The sequence below is a fragment of the Perissodus microlepis genome, chromosome 20 (assembly GCF_051167445.1).
Source record: "Perissodus microlepis isolate ML-2025 ecotype Zambia chromosome 20, ASM5116744v1, whole genome shotgun sequence".
NCBI classification, from domain to species: Eukaryota; Metazoa; Chordata; class Actinopteri; order Cichliformes; family Cichlidae; genus Perissodus; species Perissodus microlepis.
In genome coordinates, this window is record NC_140480.1 from 20,777,272 (window position 1) to 20,792,933 (window position 15,662).

At 38.6% G+C, this 15,662-nt stretch overlaps 1 protein-coding gene across 1 annotated transcript; it reads left to right on the plus strand.

Annotated features, from left to right (window-relative positions):
- Positions 1-2,173: 2,173 nt before the first annotated feature.
- On the plus strand, positions 2,174-14,993 carry LOC146364451 (deoxynucleoside triphosphate triphosphohydrolase SAMHD1-like). The gene is made up of 16 exons (XM_084917358.1): positions 2,174-2,529; positions 2,654-2,720; positions 3,717-3,789; positions 5,139-5,299; positions 5,771-5,886; positions 6,121-6,191; positions 7,386-7,544; positions 8,222-8,322; positions 8,436-8,544; positions 8,641-8,732; positions 8,844-8,959; positions 9,978-10,117; positions 11,309-11,404; positions 11,591-11,695; positions 11,839-11,976; positions 14,117-14,993. The coding sequence occupies exons 1-16, from the start codon at positions 2,349-2,351 to the stop codon at positions 14,258-14,260; spliced, it is 1,869 nt and encodes a 622-aa protein (XP_084773484.1). The 5' UTR covers positions 2,174-2,348; the 3' UTR covers positions 14,261-14,993.
- Positions 14,994-15,662: the final 669 nt, after the last annotated feature.

Here is a 15,662-nt window from a genome sequence, read left to right on the forward strand (position 1 = left end):
CATTTGACCTTAGAACTGAAGAAGAGGTGAAACATCTTCAAGCAACTTAAAGAAGTCCAGACGCTTTTCTTTGCAAGCTCCTTTGACTATCAGGCTAGAAATACACCAACTATTCTTAACAGCTACATATTCAACTAAGTGTTTTAACAGAGTCTACAATGTGGCAGGGTGTTTCAGTGGGCACCAGGTATTTATGACAACATCTGATTAACAACAGCTAGTGACTTGAAGGTCCACACCTTACTACTGCAAACAAGAATCTACAGGCAGAACATACAGGAAGTAACTGGTGAGGGATAGAGTGCACAGCCAGATATTAGAAAACTGAGGTAGAGCTTTAGGGCATGTCCAAGCATGTGGTTTATAGTGATTTTTGAGAAAATAACACAAAATCAAATAACTGATGGTGAATAGGAACTAGGTCAGGGTATAATGGATGACTAAAAATCCAGCAGCAGGTTTACAGTTTACATTTATCAGTGTGAATTGTAAGCGCCAAAACTGATGGTAGAATTGACTCAGGTGGGGTTATCATTAGTACATTAGTATCATTAGATATAGTTATAAGAAATTAGAGAAAAAAAATATAACTATGCAAATATTTATTTTACTTGTTTTATAAACCATTCAATTAATTAATCAAAGTAAATAGAAGAAAATTTCTACACTTGTATTTTAAATATTTAAAGAACAGAGCAGACTATTACACAGTGTTGTTTAATCAGTGTGTTTTACCGGACAGCGTCCATGATAATGACCGTCTCTCCTTGACAGCTCCGACGTTTTTAATCGATATGAAGTTACTGTACATAACACCGCCTTTTTACGCGTTTACGTCACCATGTCATTTTACGTAATTGGAGGCTTCATTCGCTTCATCGCAATTTGCTCCGCCCCCTACTATCCAAGTACCTGCCACGTGCATCAAGCTGTCTGCAAGTAGCGAGTTAAAGACCGGAAGAAGAATGTGTTGAACTTCCAAAATAATATCATGATAACTCGGCCGGGTCTGTGTTTGACAATAATGCTGTGAAAATATTTATGTTGTTGTATATACTGTGGATTACTGCTATTTGGATGAAAACATGCCATGCTACCTGCAACATGTTGGTGTGAAAGGTGGTAGACAGTTGGTTTTGATCCAAAACCAAGTACCACAAGGGGAGGATTGCTGTTATTAATACCAAAATTGTAAAAATAAAAGCATTTAATGGACAAGAAAAATATTTCTGTAATCAAATGGTTGCTTAAACACAACTCATTTTTGAAGGTAAATCTTTTTTAAATATGTATCAAGAAGGTCTCCTTCATTGATTTAATTATTAACCAATAGCAGCACTTTTTACAAGGGATTATTGTGGATGCATGATCTGATTAGTCGACTAATCGCAAAAATAATCGGTGACTAGTCGACTATCAAAATAGTCATTTGTGGCAGCCCTAGTCAGAGTAACAGGCTTCTGGTTTTGTTTTGTATTCAGAGTCTGCTGTCATAAAGACACAGAACTTTATGGAAATACTTTTTGAGGTAAACACAGATATGTCAGGCTCAAAAGTGGTCCAAATGTGCCATTCCTATAAGTCCAACCTGACCCTTAGTGATATTCTCGACTCGGGTCAATCTTAGGTCAGCTACAAGTCTGCCCTACAGTACAAGCCAGATGTCAGAGATATCAGGTGTCTTATAACATTTGGTTATAGCAGACCCAGATGGCACTTGCCATCACGTATACCAAACCCAGTTCATAACTTTTGTGGAGCCTCATGTGGAGAACACCATAGACTTTTAGCCCAAATAACAATTTAGCAGTGCCATTACTGATCAGTCAGTAATAAAAAATAGCCCAGATTAGATGGGGAATGGAAATGTGGAACGATAATAGTTTTGGGGGGGATCTTTGCTTTTGCTTTTACTTTTTGGTTACGCCACCCAAAAAGCAGGGCGTTAAGCTAGGTTTTATGCTGCAATGTCCCGTTAAAATGGCATGCTGGAAACATTATTTGGACACACACATTTTGTATTCACGTTCTTAAAAAAAATCACTATAGCTGAGCATAATATAATTTATCTTTAAAAGAAAACGAGTCATACCGTTTTGGTCGGTCAGCCATGTGAACAAAACAGTCTTATTTTGAAAAGAATCCCCGGAAGCGCTGTTAGTGTTTCGCTATGATTTGTGGCTCCCTGGGGAAAGTCAAAACCCCGGTATTTTTCACTTCTCTCGTGTCTTCTCTGCACAGTTGTCAGATCAGCTGCAGTAGTCGACGGGAGAACGGCTATCGGCTATAATTTGTCGTGCCTTAACTCGCGCATCTAAAGCGAAAAGGTGCCAGTTTGTTAGCTCACCATGGAGAACCGAAAGCGACCATTAGCAGCGGTTTCAAGCCCAGACGATAGCTTCAAAACGCCGGAAAAGAAAGTGTCAGTGGTCCGGGTGTCGGATTCGGACTACATGCAGTGGGGAGTGGAGGAAATGTGCCAGTACCTGCAAAGAGAAGGTCTTGGAGAATGGGTGGACACATTCAAGGGTTGGTTTTCTGCTTTTGCCATCTTATATTAGGCGCTCGAAGCTAATTGTTATTAGCGCTAATCTGCGGACTTCTGTTTTTATTGTAACGCCTAAGCTAACATTGAAACTGTTGTGTTGCACAGCGCAAAAAATCACAGGTGTCGGGCTTCGGGATCTCAGGGATGCTGACCTGGAGAAGATTGGCGTAAAGTAAGTGTGTCCTCTGTAAAACTTGGGTTGGGCGTGTGGACTGGAGGAAGTCTGGTGTCCTGCCAAAAAGCGATCCTCTGCCAAAAAGCAATTTCCGGTTTCTTTGCCAGAAAACGATTACCAGGATTTAAACCACTGTAAACGACACGCTGAACTGTAAGATGTCACATACATACGTACATACATTTTGACCCAGAGAGAGCATCCTTGTCACAGGGTACAAGCTGACTTTTACATATCTTTCATGTCATTGAGATTTAAAATGTCTCTTTCAAGAGAGATCTGGCTGACAGGGCTGTATAAATTGCAAGAAATAAAACAAAGCGCGTATATGAATATATTTAAAAGGACTGGGTTGGATTACAGTGTGGAACATAAAGTAGGTACAATAATGCAGTCAAAACAAAACTTGCAAAAATGGTAATATTTTCATTTAATCCTTCATAAATCTTCTTACTGCAGGCTATTTATCAATATAGTCAAAGTTATTAGACCTAAAAAAAATGCATAGAAACATCAGCAATCAGTTTGTGTCACAGCTGGTTAACCCATTAAAGCGAGCAGCGCACACCTGTAGTGTCAAAGAAGGGCAATTCGGTGTGTATGTACAGCACCCATTAAAAAAACACCAGAGCCAGGCTCAGGGAAGGGCAGCCATTTGCTGTGGTATAACTAAGGTATGATTCAGGATCACCTGATCCAGGCAGAACTATGAGCTTTATCAAGTCTCATCTTAAAAGAACAGATGGTGTCTGTTTCCTGAACCCAAAGTGGAACTGGTTCCACAGGCGAGAACTCAAAAACTGAATTCCTAGCCTCCTGTTCTGCTTCTGTTTTCACAGCAACCTGGTGGACTAGTTTTTCAGCATCACTCTGACAGAGGACGTTTCTAATTTTATCAATATTGCGCAAGACATTTTTTGCATCTCACCAGATATCCCTGCAACTTTTTCACTTTTATTTCTTCCTCTTCTTTTTCTATTTTATTCTTCCAAGGTGTCTGGGTGACCGTCTGCGGATCCTAAACAGCCTCAGGAAGCTGTGGCAGATTGAAACTGAGCCAAGCAAGGTAACAGTTGTTTCACTGTATTGTGCACGTCCAAGGCTGTGGAGATAAGTAACGCACAATTTGGGAAACGGAAACGTGGAGCACTGCAACCCTGATTTGGATAAGCTGTTAGGAAATGTGGCATAACACCACTACGGTCTCTGAATGAAAGACATCCTCTGTCCTCATTGGCCTCAGCTGTCAAAAGAAAGGAAGGTTATTCTTGTCTGAAATGAAGAAAGACTAGGTTCCAGATCCCCGAAGGTGAATTTTAATCAAGTTTCTGTGAACGAGGCAGAAGGACCTACCTGTTAGTTCTACTAAGAAAAATTTAGAACTTTTTAAATTAACCAAATTCCTGTTACTCTGCAGCCATATTGATAACACCTCTTTTGCCATTCTGTCAAGCATTAATTGCTGTATTTTAGTCATACCTTAAAAGATTAAAATTGAACATGTTTGCTGAAAACAGGGTTTCAGAAAGTCTTTTTGGCTCTGGAAGTCATCTACATTTGGACTATATAAATATATCCATTGGTAATCATAAGGTTTTTTTGTCTGGTTGTTCACACTACAAATAAAATGTGACAGCAAACGTGCTGTAGTGTGAACCGTTCACGACCCTCAAAGCGGCCCGCATGCGCAAAAGAAGACGTCACACACAACGTGCTCTGTTTAGACCCAGACCAAACAGTATTGTTTGACTGATGGCCCTTAATATAAAGACTTGTTTCAGACTTTACATTTCCCAATTTTGCTTTAAGTTATAAAGTTATTTTGTTATTTACATATGGCCTAATAATGATCCTTATTGCTGTTTTAGAGAGGAGCGGTGCTTCAAAGGATAGTTGGAGATTTCTGTCAGAATCTGCAGATTATACAGTACAAATAAAATGTTCACATTTCTCCAACGTTGTCTTCCCAACAGTTTCACTAACATCTACACTGGATGGCCAGGAAGTGTTCACGATGTCTTCTCTGGCGCTGATAATTGGCGTCTGTCTTGTGTCAGTGACGTAAAAGACGGATTTAATGGGACATGACCATTCAAACAGCAGTCGCTTTCTAAAACATCAGATATGTATCGGATTCAGTACCACATACAAAAGTGACCTAGATCGGATTTGAAAATATCGGATGTGTGCTGTTCACACTGTCATACCATGATCGAAAATGGGTCGCATAGGGTCAAAAAAGTCAGATTTGATGCGCTTTCGCCTGCAGTGTGAAGAAATGTTTGCCAACATTTCCACTGAAGTGTAAACTGAGCATATTTGCACACTGCTGTGTTGAATATACTTTGTGTATGGTCAGATAAATGTCTTTTGTGGTGGTATACTCATAGTGTTTGTTATTGTTTCTGCTTCCAGGTGTTTAACGATCCTATCCACGGGCATGTGGCGTTACACCCGCTTCTCATCAAAATCATCGACACACCTCAGTTCCAAAGATTGCGAAACATCAAGCAGCTAGGAGGGACCTACTTTGTCTTTCCCGGAGCGTCCCACAACCGATTCGAACATTCGCTTGGGTATGTTCTTAGTTCAACAGACGATTTATTGAGAAGTGTTAAACTGATCTTGTTTTGCTGTTAACTACACATAAAGCTGTAAAATCATACGGAAGTGCATATCTTTCTCTCTAATATAATAGTATTAGAGTTTTATCACAGGTCACACAGAAAAATTTGCTCCAAGTTTATTTTACAGTAACAAACAACCTATTCATCCCTGCCTGCCTCATGGCTAATAACAGCTTTCTGTTACACTGGCAAATATGGGTATGGCAGAAAATAAGTGGAATAACAACACACAAAGTCAACATTTCAATGACTGTGAAACATAGATGTGTCACACATTTTTAAACCTTGCCAACCTTTTTTCAGATAAACTCATTGCTTGAAATACCTGAAATTGCTAAACTAAAAGTGAAATTTATCACATAATCAAGATTCACTGTGTATCTTGTTTGAAATTAGCGGTTTTGTTTTGTCCTGGCACAGTGTGGGTTACTTGGCTGGACGGCTTGTAAAAGCTCTAAACGAGAGGCAGCCGGAGCTCCTTATCTCTCGCAGAGACATCTTGTGCGTGCAGATTGCTGGGCTGTGCCACGACCTGGGTAAGTGGTGTTATAAAAGAAACTTATTAAAACGTGTCACATGATACTGACGTAAATTAAAATGGACTAAAGATGATTTGCTCAGCCAATGCTGCGTTTACCGTGATTACTTACTGGGTCTGAGCACAAGTTAAAATAAAAGTGAAGCTGTGTTATTTTCTTCTTATCATCTGTTTACCAGACTGCAGTGGAGCAAAGTTAACACAAACACATTATGTACTTTTCTCTTCCTAGGACATGGACCATTTTCCCACATGTTCGACGGTGTGTTCATCCCCAAAGCACGTCCTGGTATAAACTGGAAGGTACTGAACTCTGTGGCACAAATGTTAAATGAAAACAGCAGTTAAGGAGAACACACAAGGTCGCATACAGGGCAGTATCAGCCACAGAGGGAGTCGCAGTAGTTCAGCACCACTTTATTCTGAGTAACCCAAAATAAAAATATATAATTATATATTTTTGTAGCTCCACTTTTTCTCAGTAGCAGCGTGGAGCCTCTCTATGTCCTCAGTTTCATTTTCCCTGAAACTACTCTTGCGTTGTTGACATGTGTTGTTTTCTTGAGGTTTTAGCTGCTGTTGTGAGTCTTAATAAAACTATTTGGCAAACAAAGAAATGAGAATCAGCACCAGTGAGTCACATCTACAACCTACTTGCCAGAACTTGCATTTAAGCATGCAAGAAAAAATAGTTTTTTTTCAAAAGCCATCATACTTGACCTGAAGTCCTGAAGCTAATTATGATTTCTAAAGGAAATAATGTTTCTGTTTCTGAGTTGTTTAAAATTAGGAAGTTACTGCTTTAACAAGATGTTTTTAAAAATAAAACCACACTGGATCTGACTTTTTCCAGACAGATGATGACTACTGTCTGGAAAACAGGCGATCTTTGTTGTGGCTGTTTTGGGAAGTTACAGGAAAAGGCCTCGAGTTGTCTAAGTCATCTCACTTTGGAGGATAATGAAGCTTGAGTGCTATTGTGTAAATTATTTCACTGCTACCTAAAGACATCCAGCTAATGTTAACATTTAATTGGTAATGTAGGCTTTTAAAATGTCTACCTGCTCAACTCCCTTCATTCTATCAATAGTTGAAACAGTTTTTTAAAATCAAATCATAGTTCTGAAATTATTTCCACTTGACCTTACAGTGAAGATCAATTTGCAGCAGTTGCTGGCGATTTTTGTTTACAGAAGCTTTTTATTGGTAGTTATAACAACTGCGGGTCAAGACTTAAGCACAAAGCATTATCTGATTTGATATTTTCTCAGTTAACGGCAAAGATAGTGATTGTAGTGTTCAGACTGATAAGGAGAGCTGATAAGAACCACTAAGCACACGGTCATTGTGTACGTTATGACCACAGGCATGCTGTCTGGCAAACGTGAGAGATAAGACGAGCTTTCACGGTTGTTTCCTGTCATGTTTATTCTGAAGTCAGCACTTTCTCTTTGAGTAACGAGTCACTGATAGTTCAATCTACTGTGTATCTCCCAGCATGAGACTGCCTCTCTCTCCATGTTTGACTACCTGGTGGAGGCCAACAGGCTGAGTCCTGTGATGGAGGAGCACGGGCTGGTGCTGCCTGAGGACCTGGACTTCATTAAGGAGCAGATTGCTGGACCATTAGACACAACAGCAGCTAAGGGCAAAAAGGTACCTATCAGTTATGCCTGAATGGAACATGTCAGTAACTTCAACGCTCCACTGTCAGATATGTGATTTCTGTATGAAGTAAAGCAGGATTTAGAGCCCTGCTTTAAATCTACACTTTAGTCTGTATGTATATTTACACGCTGGTGTGTGTGTCTGCAATGCATTGTTATACCATCACAGGTGAAACTGTGTCTTTATGTTGAGACTTCTGTTAGAGTTTCTCTATATTGGGCACATCAGACTACAGTGTAGGTTAAAGGTTTAGACTAATCGAAAATCTTCAGGTTCAAAAAAACCTTGTTGAAGTTTAGTTTTTTATATTTAACCTTAACTTTTTTTTCTTAGATTCTTTAGATGAATTTACTTTGAAAATGTAATTATTGAAAGACAATTGGAAAGTCTCCTTTAGCATAAAGTGCAAGTTTATTAGGTTAACCATTAACCTGATTTGGTGCCATCACATTATTTGTGAACTTAAACAACTTTTATACAGGTTATCTGTCTCAGAGCTGTGTGGGGGGTTTTTTTTCCTAATGTTTTCCTTGGTTGTTCATGCTTTTGTTTTTTTGTCTGTTTGTATATTTGTTTTTGACACTATAAAAACCCAGCAACTGGAAATTGAGGCAAATAACTGCCCTGTTTAATCACACTTCTGATATTATCAATCATCTCCACAGTGGCCATATAAAGGCCGTCAAAAAGACAAGTCCTTCCTCTACGAAATCGTGGCCAACAAAAGGAATGGCATTGACGTAGATAAGTGGGACTATTTTGCAAGGTGGGGCTTATTGAGTTAGTGTTTTGTTTTAAAATGATTTCTTAGTTTGTATATTTTCTATTAGATTTAATTACCTATCTCCCTTATGTTTCTCTTTCTCCATCTTAACTCAGGGACTGTTACCACCTGGGCATCAATAACAACTTTGATTATAGCCGCTTCCTAAACTTTGCCAGGGTGTGTGAGGTGGACGGGCAGAAGCACATCTGCACTCGAGACAAGGTGCTAACTTTTGTTGCATCTGTTTGTTTACTTTAAGCAGCAGTTTGAGTTTTAAAAGATATTTGGTCACTAAAATACATCCGCTCCCTTCAACAGGAAGTGGGAAATCTATATGACATGTTCCACACTAGGAACTGTCTTCACAGAAGAGCCTACCAGCACAAAGTGTGCAACATCATAGAGACTATGTGAGTAGCTGATCCCTCCAATAGTTTTGCTTTGCTTCATGCTTTATATTCTCTAACTGTACACAGCAAAATGTCCTCACATGTAAAAATCTGTTGGACATGTTTCTCCAGGATCACAGAGGCTTTTTTAAAAGCAGACCCACACCTTCAGTTTGAAGGTAAAGATGGGAAGATGTTCACGCTCTCCACAGCCATTGATGACATGGTGGCCTACACCAAGCTAACAGGTGTGTATGAAGAGTGTTGTTAGCTTATATTTGTAGTGCATCAGGACAAAAAACGAGGCGAGGTCAAGACTTCATCCCATCAAAAACTATCTGTATAAAAGAAAATTTAATTTCTTTTTCAGTCAAAACCTGTAATTTTCAAGCTTGTGTTTCAAGAGACAGTATAGTAAAGATCTTTATCGATATTGATAACCCAAGAAAATTCTGCTAAATTAAACGTGATCAGTATTTATTACTTGTGCTTGTCGTTACTTGTTAATAATCTGCAGAACTAGCTGTCTTCTTTTAAGTGTGCACCTGCAGGTTTAGTGACTACCGAGTTTTGGCAAACCCTCAGTAAATATTTTTATTCTCTCAGACAACCTTGATCTGTTTGTGCACTGTGTTAACTGCCTCTGTGATTAATGGTGAACTTGTGGAAATACCAGTTTGGATTAAAGAACAACCTCACTTTTAATAATAATAATGGACTGGATTTATATAGCGCTTTTCAAGGCACCCAAAGCGCTTTACAATGCCACTATTCATTCACTCTCGCATTCACACACTGTTGGAGGCAAGCTGCCATATTGCGCCATCGGCCCTTCTGGCCAACACCAGTAGGGTAAAGTGTCTTGCCCAAGGACACAATGACCAGGACAGAGAGCCCGGGGATCGAACCGGCGACCTTCCGGTTACAGATACGCTTCCCAACCCCCTGAGCCACGGTCGCCCCATGACATAATATATGGAGAAAAAAAAGAAACATTATGATTGGTGTTAAGGTACAATTTCTGATCAACTAATTAACTAACTAATAAACTCCAACCACTTATGCACTAAAATACAGTATGTGTTGTGCTTGTCAAGTAACTCAGCTGAGTAGAAAAAGACTAATTTGTGTTTCTGCGATAATCGTGTACATGAGAGATTGAACTGTAAAGCCACATTTTTATTGAAGGATCTTTTTAAATATTGAAATGATCTACTGACATTTTTGGTTCTTTATTTACCTGTACCCTCTTTGTTTGCCTGGTAGATAATGTGTTTGAACAAATACTCAACTCCTCCTCCCCCGAGCTTGCAGAGGCGAAACAGATCCTGCACAACATCGTCTGCCGGCGCCTCTACAAGTGTCTGGGCCAAACTACCTCAGAAACTTCCATACATGTCACCCAGGTATTTTTTTTCTTAGAGGATTTCTTATAAAAGCAAAAGCAAGCAAGCAACAAAGCATGCAAAAAATTAAAACAACTTTGCTCAATAAAATAATACATAACAAAATAGCTCAGAAAGGTTAAAAAATTGCCTTCAAAATTGAAAGTAAAATGCAAAAGATGGCAGGGGTGTTTGAGTAAATCAGAACCCCAGTAAAAAGGAGCAGGTTTAGCACGTTTATTGGCCCGACGAGATTCTCCCACCTTTGTTTTCTCTCAACAAACAAATTTTATAATAGAAAAAAAATATTGAAAATGACGCACTTGCTTTCAGTGTTATTTGTGATTGAGCTCCAGCCTCTACTCTACACACACGCAGAGAGATGAAAAGAGGCAGCATCCAAGTGAAGTAAAAGTTGAGCTGAAATTAGTAATTAATTAAACTCCTTGTGGTTAAAAAAGCCAAAAGACTTAATTTTAAGTTTAGACTGAGCTTAAATGTGGAGGAAGGTGATCTTTTCACTTGTTTCCATTGATAATGAGCATGTTCTGCAAAGCAACAGCACAAATGATGTAAGAAGACACTAAAACAACAACCGTGTATGCAGTTTGTAACAATCTTCATACTTTGCAGACTAACAGCAACCGTCTTTCTGTCTCATCACTGCAGCATGCAGGGAGAAAGCATGAACTCCTCCTAATTTAACTTCCTAATTATATTTGCACTTTGAGATGATGATGATGGTGGTGATGAGGGGACATTATGTGTCCTGAAAGTAAAGACATAATGTTTCAGTTAATACTGAAATGAACGTAATCTGACAGCTGATAACGTGAGTTGCAGTCCGAGCTTTCCCGGTTGCTTGTTTTGTGCAATCAAGAAACAAAACAAAACAACAAAACACAGAGAGATTCTCTGTTCACTGACGCATACAGAAAAGAAAATGATCAGTACTGAAGTTTCAGCCAAATGTTGACATTTTGCAGTTCGCTAATTAAAAAATGAAATAGAAAAATCTGCCTGTTATGTTTCTGCTGTTTTGCCAAATGGATTTGATATGAGAAATTGCTCATTCTGTGGTTCTGTGTTTGTTAGGTTTTTTTTTTTTTATTTACATGCTATATATAGAATTTCAGTTATTTATAATATGTAACAAAAAAATATGATACAATGATATAGCTGTTAACTCTGCAATTTCTTGCTGTTTACAAGGAGACGATCAAGAGCTTGGAAGCTGACCTGGCCCGATCCATCCCTCAGAGCGGCACCCAGGACGTCAATCTACAGCCAGAGGACTTCGTAGTTAGTGTGAGTTTTTAATTAATGTTAATATTTACCATATAATTTGCTCATGGCCCTAAAACCGGGAGATTTTTTTTAATATGGATATGCTTTTGTTGCTTGTCATTGGATTTAGTTATATTTGGAGTCAGGGTGTTGCCTGTACTTTTGGGGCTTTAGGCTCTTCTCGATCTAATACTTTGTCTGTTTTAGGTTATTGTCATGGATTATGGGATGAAGGAGAAGAACCCCATCAACAATGTGCGTTTCTATTGCAAGAACAATGTGACTAAAGCCATCCAGATACGCAAGAATCAGGTCAGAAGTAAAGCAAGATGCGAAAAATTCAATTTTTGAATATATGAGCACGTTTCCTTTGGTTTTTCATTTATTCTTCTTTTAAAAAAGAGTGTCTCTTTCCCTCCGCCTCTGTAATTTGTGGCTGCTGTTGTTCTTGTCAGGTGTCTAAACTCCTTCCAGAGCACTTTGTTGAGCAGCTGATCAGGGTCTACTGTAAGAAGACAGATGATAAGACTTTGGAGGCTGCCAAGAAGCACTTTGTTCAGTGGTGCATGGACAGGAACTTCTCAAAGCCTCAGGTACTGTTTATCTGCTGCACTGTAAAGAATTGCAGTTGAATGCAGCGACAGTGGTTAAAATATTGAATGGAGTCACATAATGAATAGGTCTGTGTTGTTACCTCTCTGCCACGCCTTCTAGCCTTGCAGTGGTAATGCAAGAGTCTATGTGGATTGCATGGGCTTAAGTGCTAATTGCTTTTATCCATATGTTATTATGTGTGGATAAAGGCATGTGTAACAGTTGTCCTCTCCTTGCTGCAGTTATGCAATTTATCTCCCAAGTTTCGGCTGCAATTATCTGGTGCTTTAAATTCTAAAAAGAGGCTATTAGTAGCATGTTATATCTGCAGAGTGTGCAGGGAAGTTATATTAGATTATTAGCTGATTCAGTCAAGCTATAATAGATGTTTTTAACATTTGAATCAAGTGTTTACATTCAGAGCTTTATACGTCCCACATAACTGTTTAGCTGCAACAGTGTGCTTTTTGTTTTCTGGCTTTGGGACACTGAACCAGCTCTGCACCCTCTCCAGGAAACTTGGAGAGGCATGGTCTTTGTGGACTTGGAAAAGGCTTGGTGTATCCTCCCACAGTGTGCCCTGTGGGAGTGTATATCGGGCCCATAAGGGCACAAGACTTGTTCACCGAGGGCGTAGAACTCTGTCAGACCTTCTTTTTGTCACATATTCTGTTCATCGCTTTTATGGACAGAATTTCTTGGCTGTGCCTAGAAAGTGTGTCCATAAAACACTGGAAAGCTTTCCAGTGTGGTGGCCTCAGGATGGAAGTCAGAGAGCTGCTTCTCTACTCCTCCATGACAAAAGGAGCCAATTAAAAAATAAAATTGTACACAGAACTTTTAAAAGACTGTGTGGTTTGCTTGTAGGTTAGATATAATGCCACTTCTGTTTTTTAACATAATGAACATACAGCTCATTAGCACTTGTGTTTACGAAGTATTATGTATGAATTTGAAACCGATATGCTGTTAAATCCGGAATAAGTAGCATCACTTAACAGTCGAACTCCCTCTCGTGACTTACATATCGTTCTTTCCACTGCAGCTGGCAGCTCTTCATACACTGTACCAATAGCAAACAAAAGCCCTTTTCATGAAGGATTATTATTTCCAGGGTTGGTCATGTGACTTAGAAAGGTTTTGTCACGTATTTGAGCTTGTGATTCCTGTAAAAAAACAAAAACAAAAAAAAGTCTCCATGCTTTGAAAGGACCAAAACCTCAATTTGCATCCTGAATATTTTCCAAAAACCAATATATTCTAAAACAAACTCCCTAATTTTGTTATTCAATATACTCAAAATGGTGATAAAGACAATCTGAAACCTTGTGGAGGGAAAACAAAGAGCACAAATAGCTGAGATGCCATCTGTGAGTTATATGGTTGGGAATTTGTGGTGCAGTTTGTACAGAAGAAGTAACGAACATGTAAATGAGGTTAAACCTGGTGACAAAATGATGAAGAGCTTGGGATTTAGCAGCTAAAAAGCCAAATATACAGACAAAAAAAATCGAGGAGAAATGTAAATACTGAGTTTACACTTGCCACGTGGCCAGAAACTGCACTATAGAGGATCTATAAAACTGCTCTGTGACTGCTAGATGATTTAGTAATCAGCTGTTTTCTAAACGGCAGGCTGAAGTAAATAAAAGGTGCTCACAGCTGGCTCAGACCCTGAACAACCAGGCAATATTTTTCCATGTATCTATTTATACACTTATAATTTGCAGTACCGTAGTGTAATGGCATCTCTCCATATTAGAAAGGACAGAGGGTAAACACTAATCTTTTGTTGCTGAAGAGAAAGCAACTGTTTGACAGCACTTCCACCGACTAACAGCAGAGAGACATTTTCTCTGTGCATTAAAGGAAGTGACAGATCGAGATATATTAGTTTTAATTTACATCTAGTATCAGTACTAATAATATAGAACATGCTCTGAGGCCTTGTTACTTCAGCATTTTTGCATAATTTAAAAAGGCATAAGTTGCTTGCTGCTCCTGTCTTTTGCTTAAAGACTGTAAGTCAATGTCCTAGAAAGGAAGAATTGTCTTCCAGATCCTTCAATTCCTGCAATCACTTGTTTATTTCCACTGCTCGTCTCAACATCACTATCTTTTGTTTCTGTTCTCACGCAGGATGGAGACATAATAGCCCCAGAGCTGACTCCTCTGAAACCCAGCTGGTCGAACATCAACGAGGATAGTGAAGAGGGCGCATCCACAGAAGCAAACTGTGTCAATTTAAATGGAAAAAAGACGGCCAAAACGAAGCTTTTCTAGTATGGAGAAAGATCAGATGAAACAGTGTGCTATATTTTTCTGAGTGTGCTGATGAACACAGCAAGTTGTTTTATATCAAAAAGGTTTAAAATATTCAAAAAGAGAAGAAGCATAGATGTCTTTCAGAACTTCTCAGGGTTTTTTGTTTGTTTGTTTTTTGGTTCGGTTTTGTTTGTGAATATGGTTTTAATTTAGACTTCTCTGGGGGGAAAAAAGTCTTATCATGTCATTAGATACCAAATGATGAATCAGGTCAGTTCAAATGTTTACATTTCAGGGCAGTATATCTTATAGCTGGGATTTAGGTATTTTATTCAGCTTCAGCTAAAGTTTGAGGCTGTTTTCAGAACTCTCAGGCTTTCACGCACAAAATGTTACATATGAATCTGTGATGATATTTAAAGTGAGCATTTGTTTTTACTCTTGGGGTTGTTTGGAGAGTTGGTTTGATTTTTACTTTGAATGCATGTGTTTTTCTCTATTTTTGAGTGTTTTGTGGTGTTTTATTTATTCTCCTTATTGTATCTCAGATTGCTCACTGTCATCTTCACCTCAAAGTTCAGTGCGACATTTTATTGGTAATGTGTTTGGGACGCCTTTTAAAATGATTCTTCTCTTGCCACGATATGGGGCATCATCATCAGATTTTTGCTGTGTTTAAAATTACATGTATTTTTAAAACAATCAAAATGATGGAGATAATCCTGTCAAAATAAATGCTTTCCTTCAACCATGTCCTTCTGTATGAAATTTTTATTGAACACTAGAGGGCAGCATGCTCCCAGTCATGGCAAGGCGAGGAGTTTAATAAGTAAATGGCAATTTTGTGGTGTGATGGATCCAGCTCAGTGTATGAGCATGCAAATCACATGTCAGATGGCTGGAGTGCAGCACCTGGGTTCAACTGTGCCTTTTCTCTCTATCCACACTCCTGTCTGTTTATTGACTAAAATTAAAGAAATAATAATTATATTTCCATACACAGAAGCTTTATATTGTATTGAATTGAGCTCTGAGTTGTGGATGTGGCAAAAAATGTTTTGCAATACATATGTAAATGTCAGATGTTTAAAAAAAAAAAAAAACTTAGCCCAAACTGCAAAACATTTTAAGCCAAGAGTAACAAGTTAATATTTACCAATAAAAGCAGAATAAATGTTTAAGGAATTCTAATGTTCCCATAACTAAACTAGGTTTTGTTTGCTGTCATATCTGCCTATCTCACAATAATTTAAAAAAATGTCTTTTAAACATAAATTTAGTACTTAGTTTATGCAAAATGTTATCCAAAGTCTAAAGCAGTATAAGCATGGTAACTTAAGGAGGAACTTTATGCATGTACAACACCTTTGTGAGGAGCACGCTACAAACACTTTAGACATCATCAGTACTCCCAAGATCA

Coding starts and splice junctions, on each gene's coding strand:
- LOC146364451 (XM_084917358.1), top strand. CDS start 2,349: ATGGAGAACCGAAAGCGACCATTAGCAGCGGTTTCAAGCCCAGACGAT. Junction 8,323..8,435: donor AAGTGGGACTATTTTGCAAG/GTGGGGCTTATT, acceptor ATCTTAACTCAG/GGACTGTTACCACCTGGGCA. Junction 8,545..8,640: donor ACATCTGCACTCGAGACAAG/GTGCTAACTTTT, acceptor TCCCTTCAACAG/GAAGTGGGAAATCTATATGA.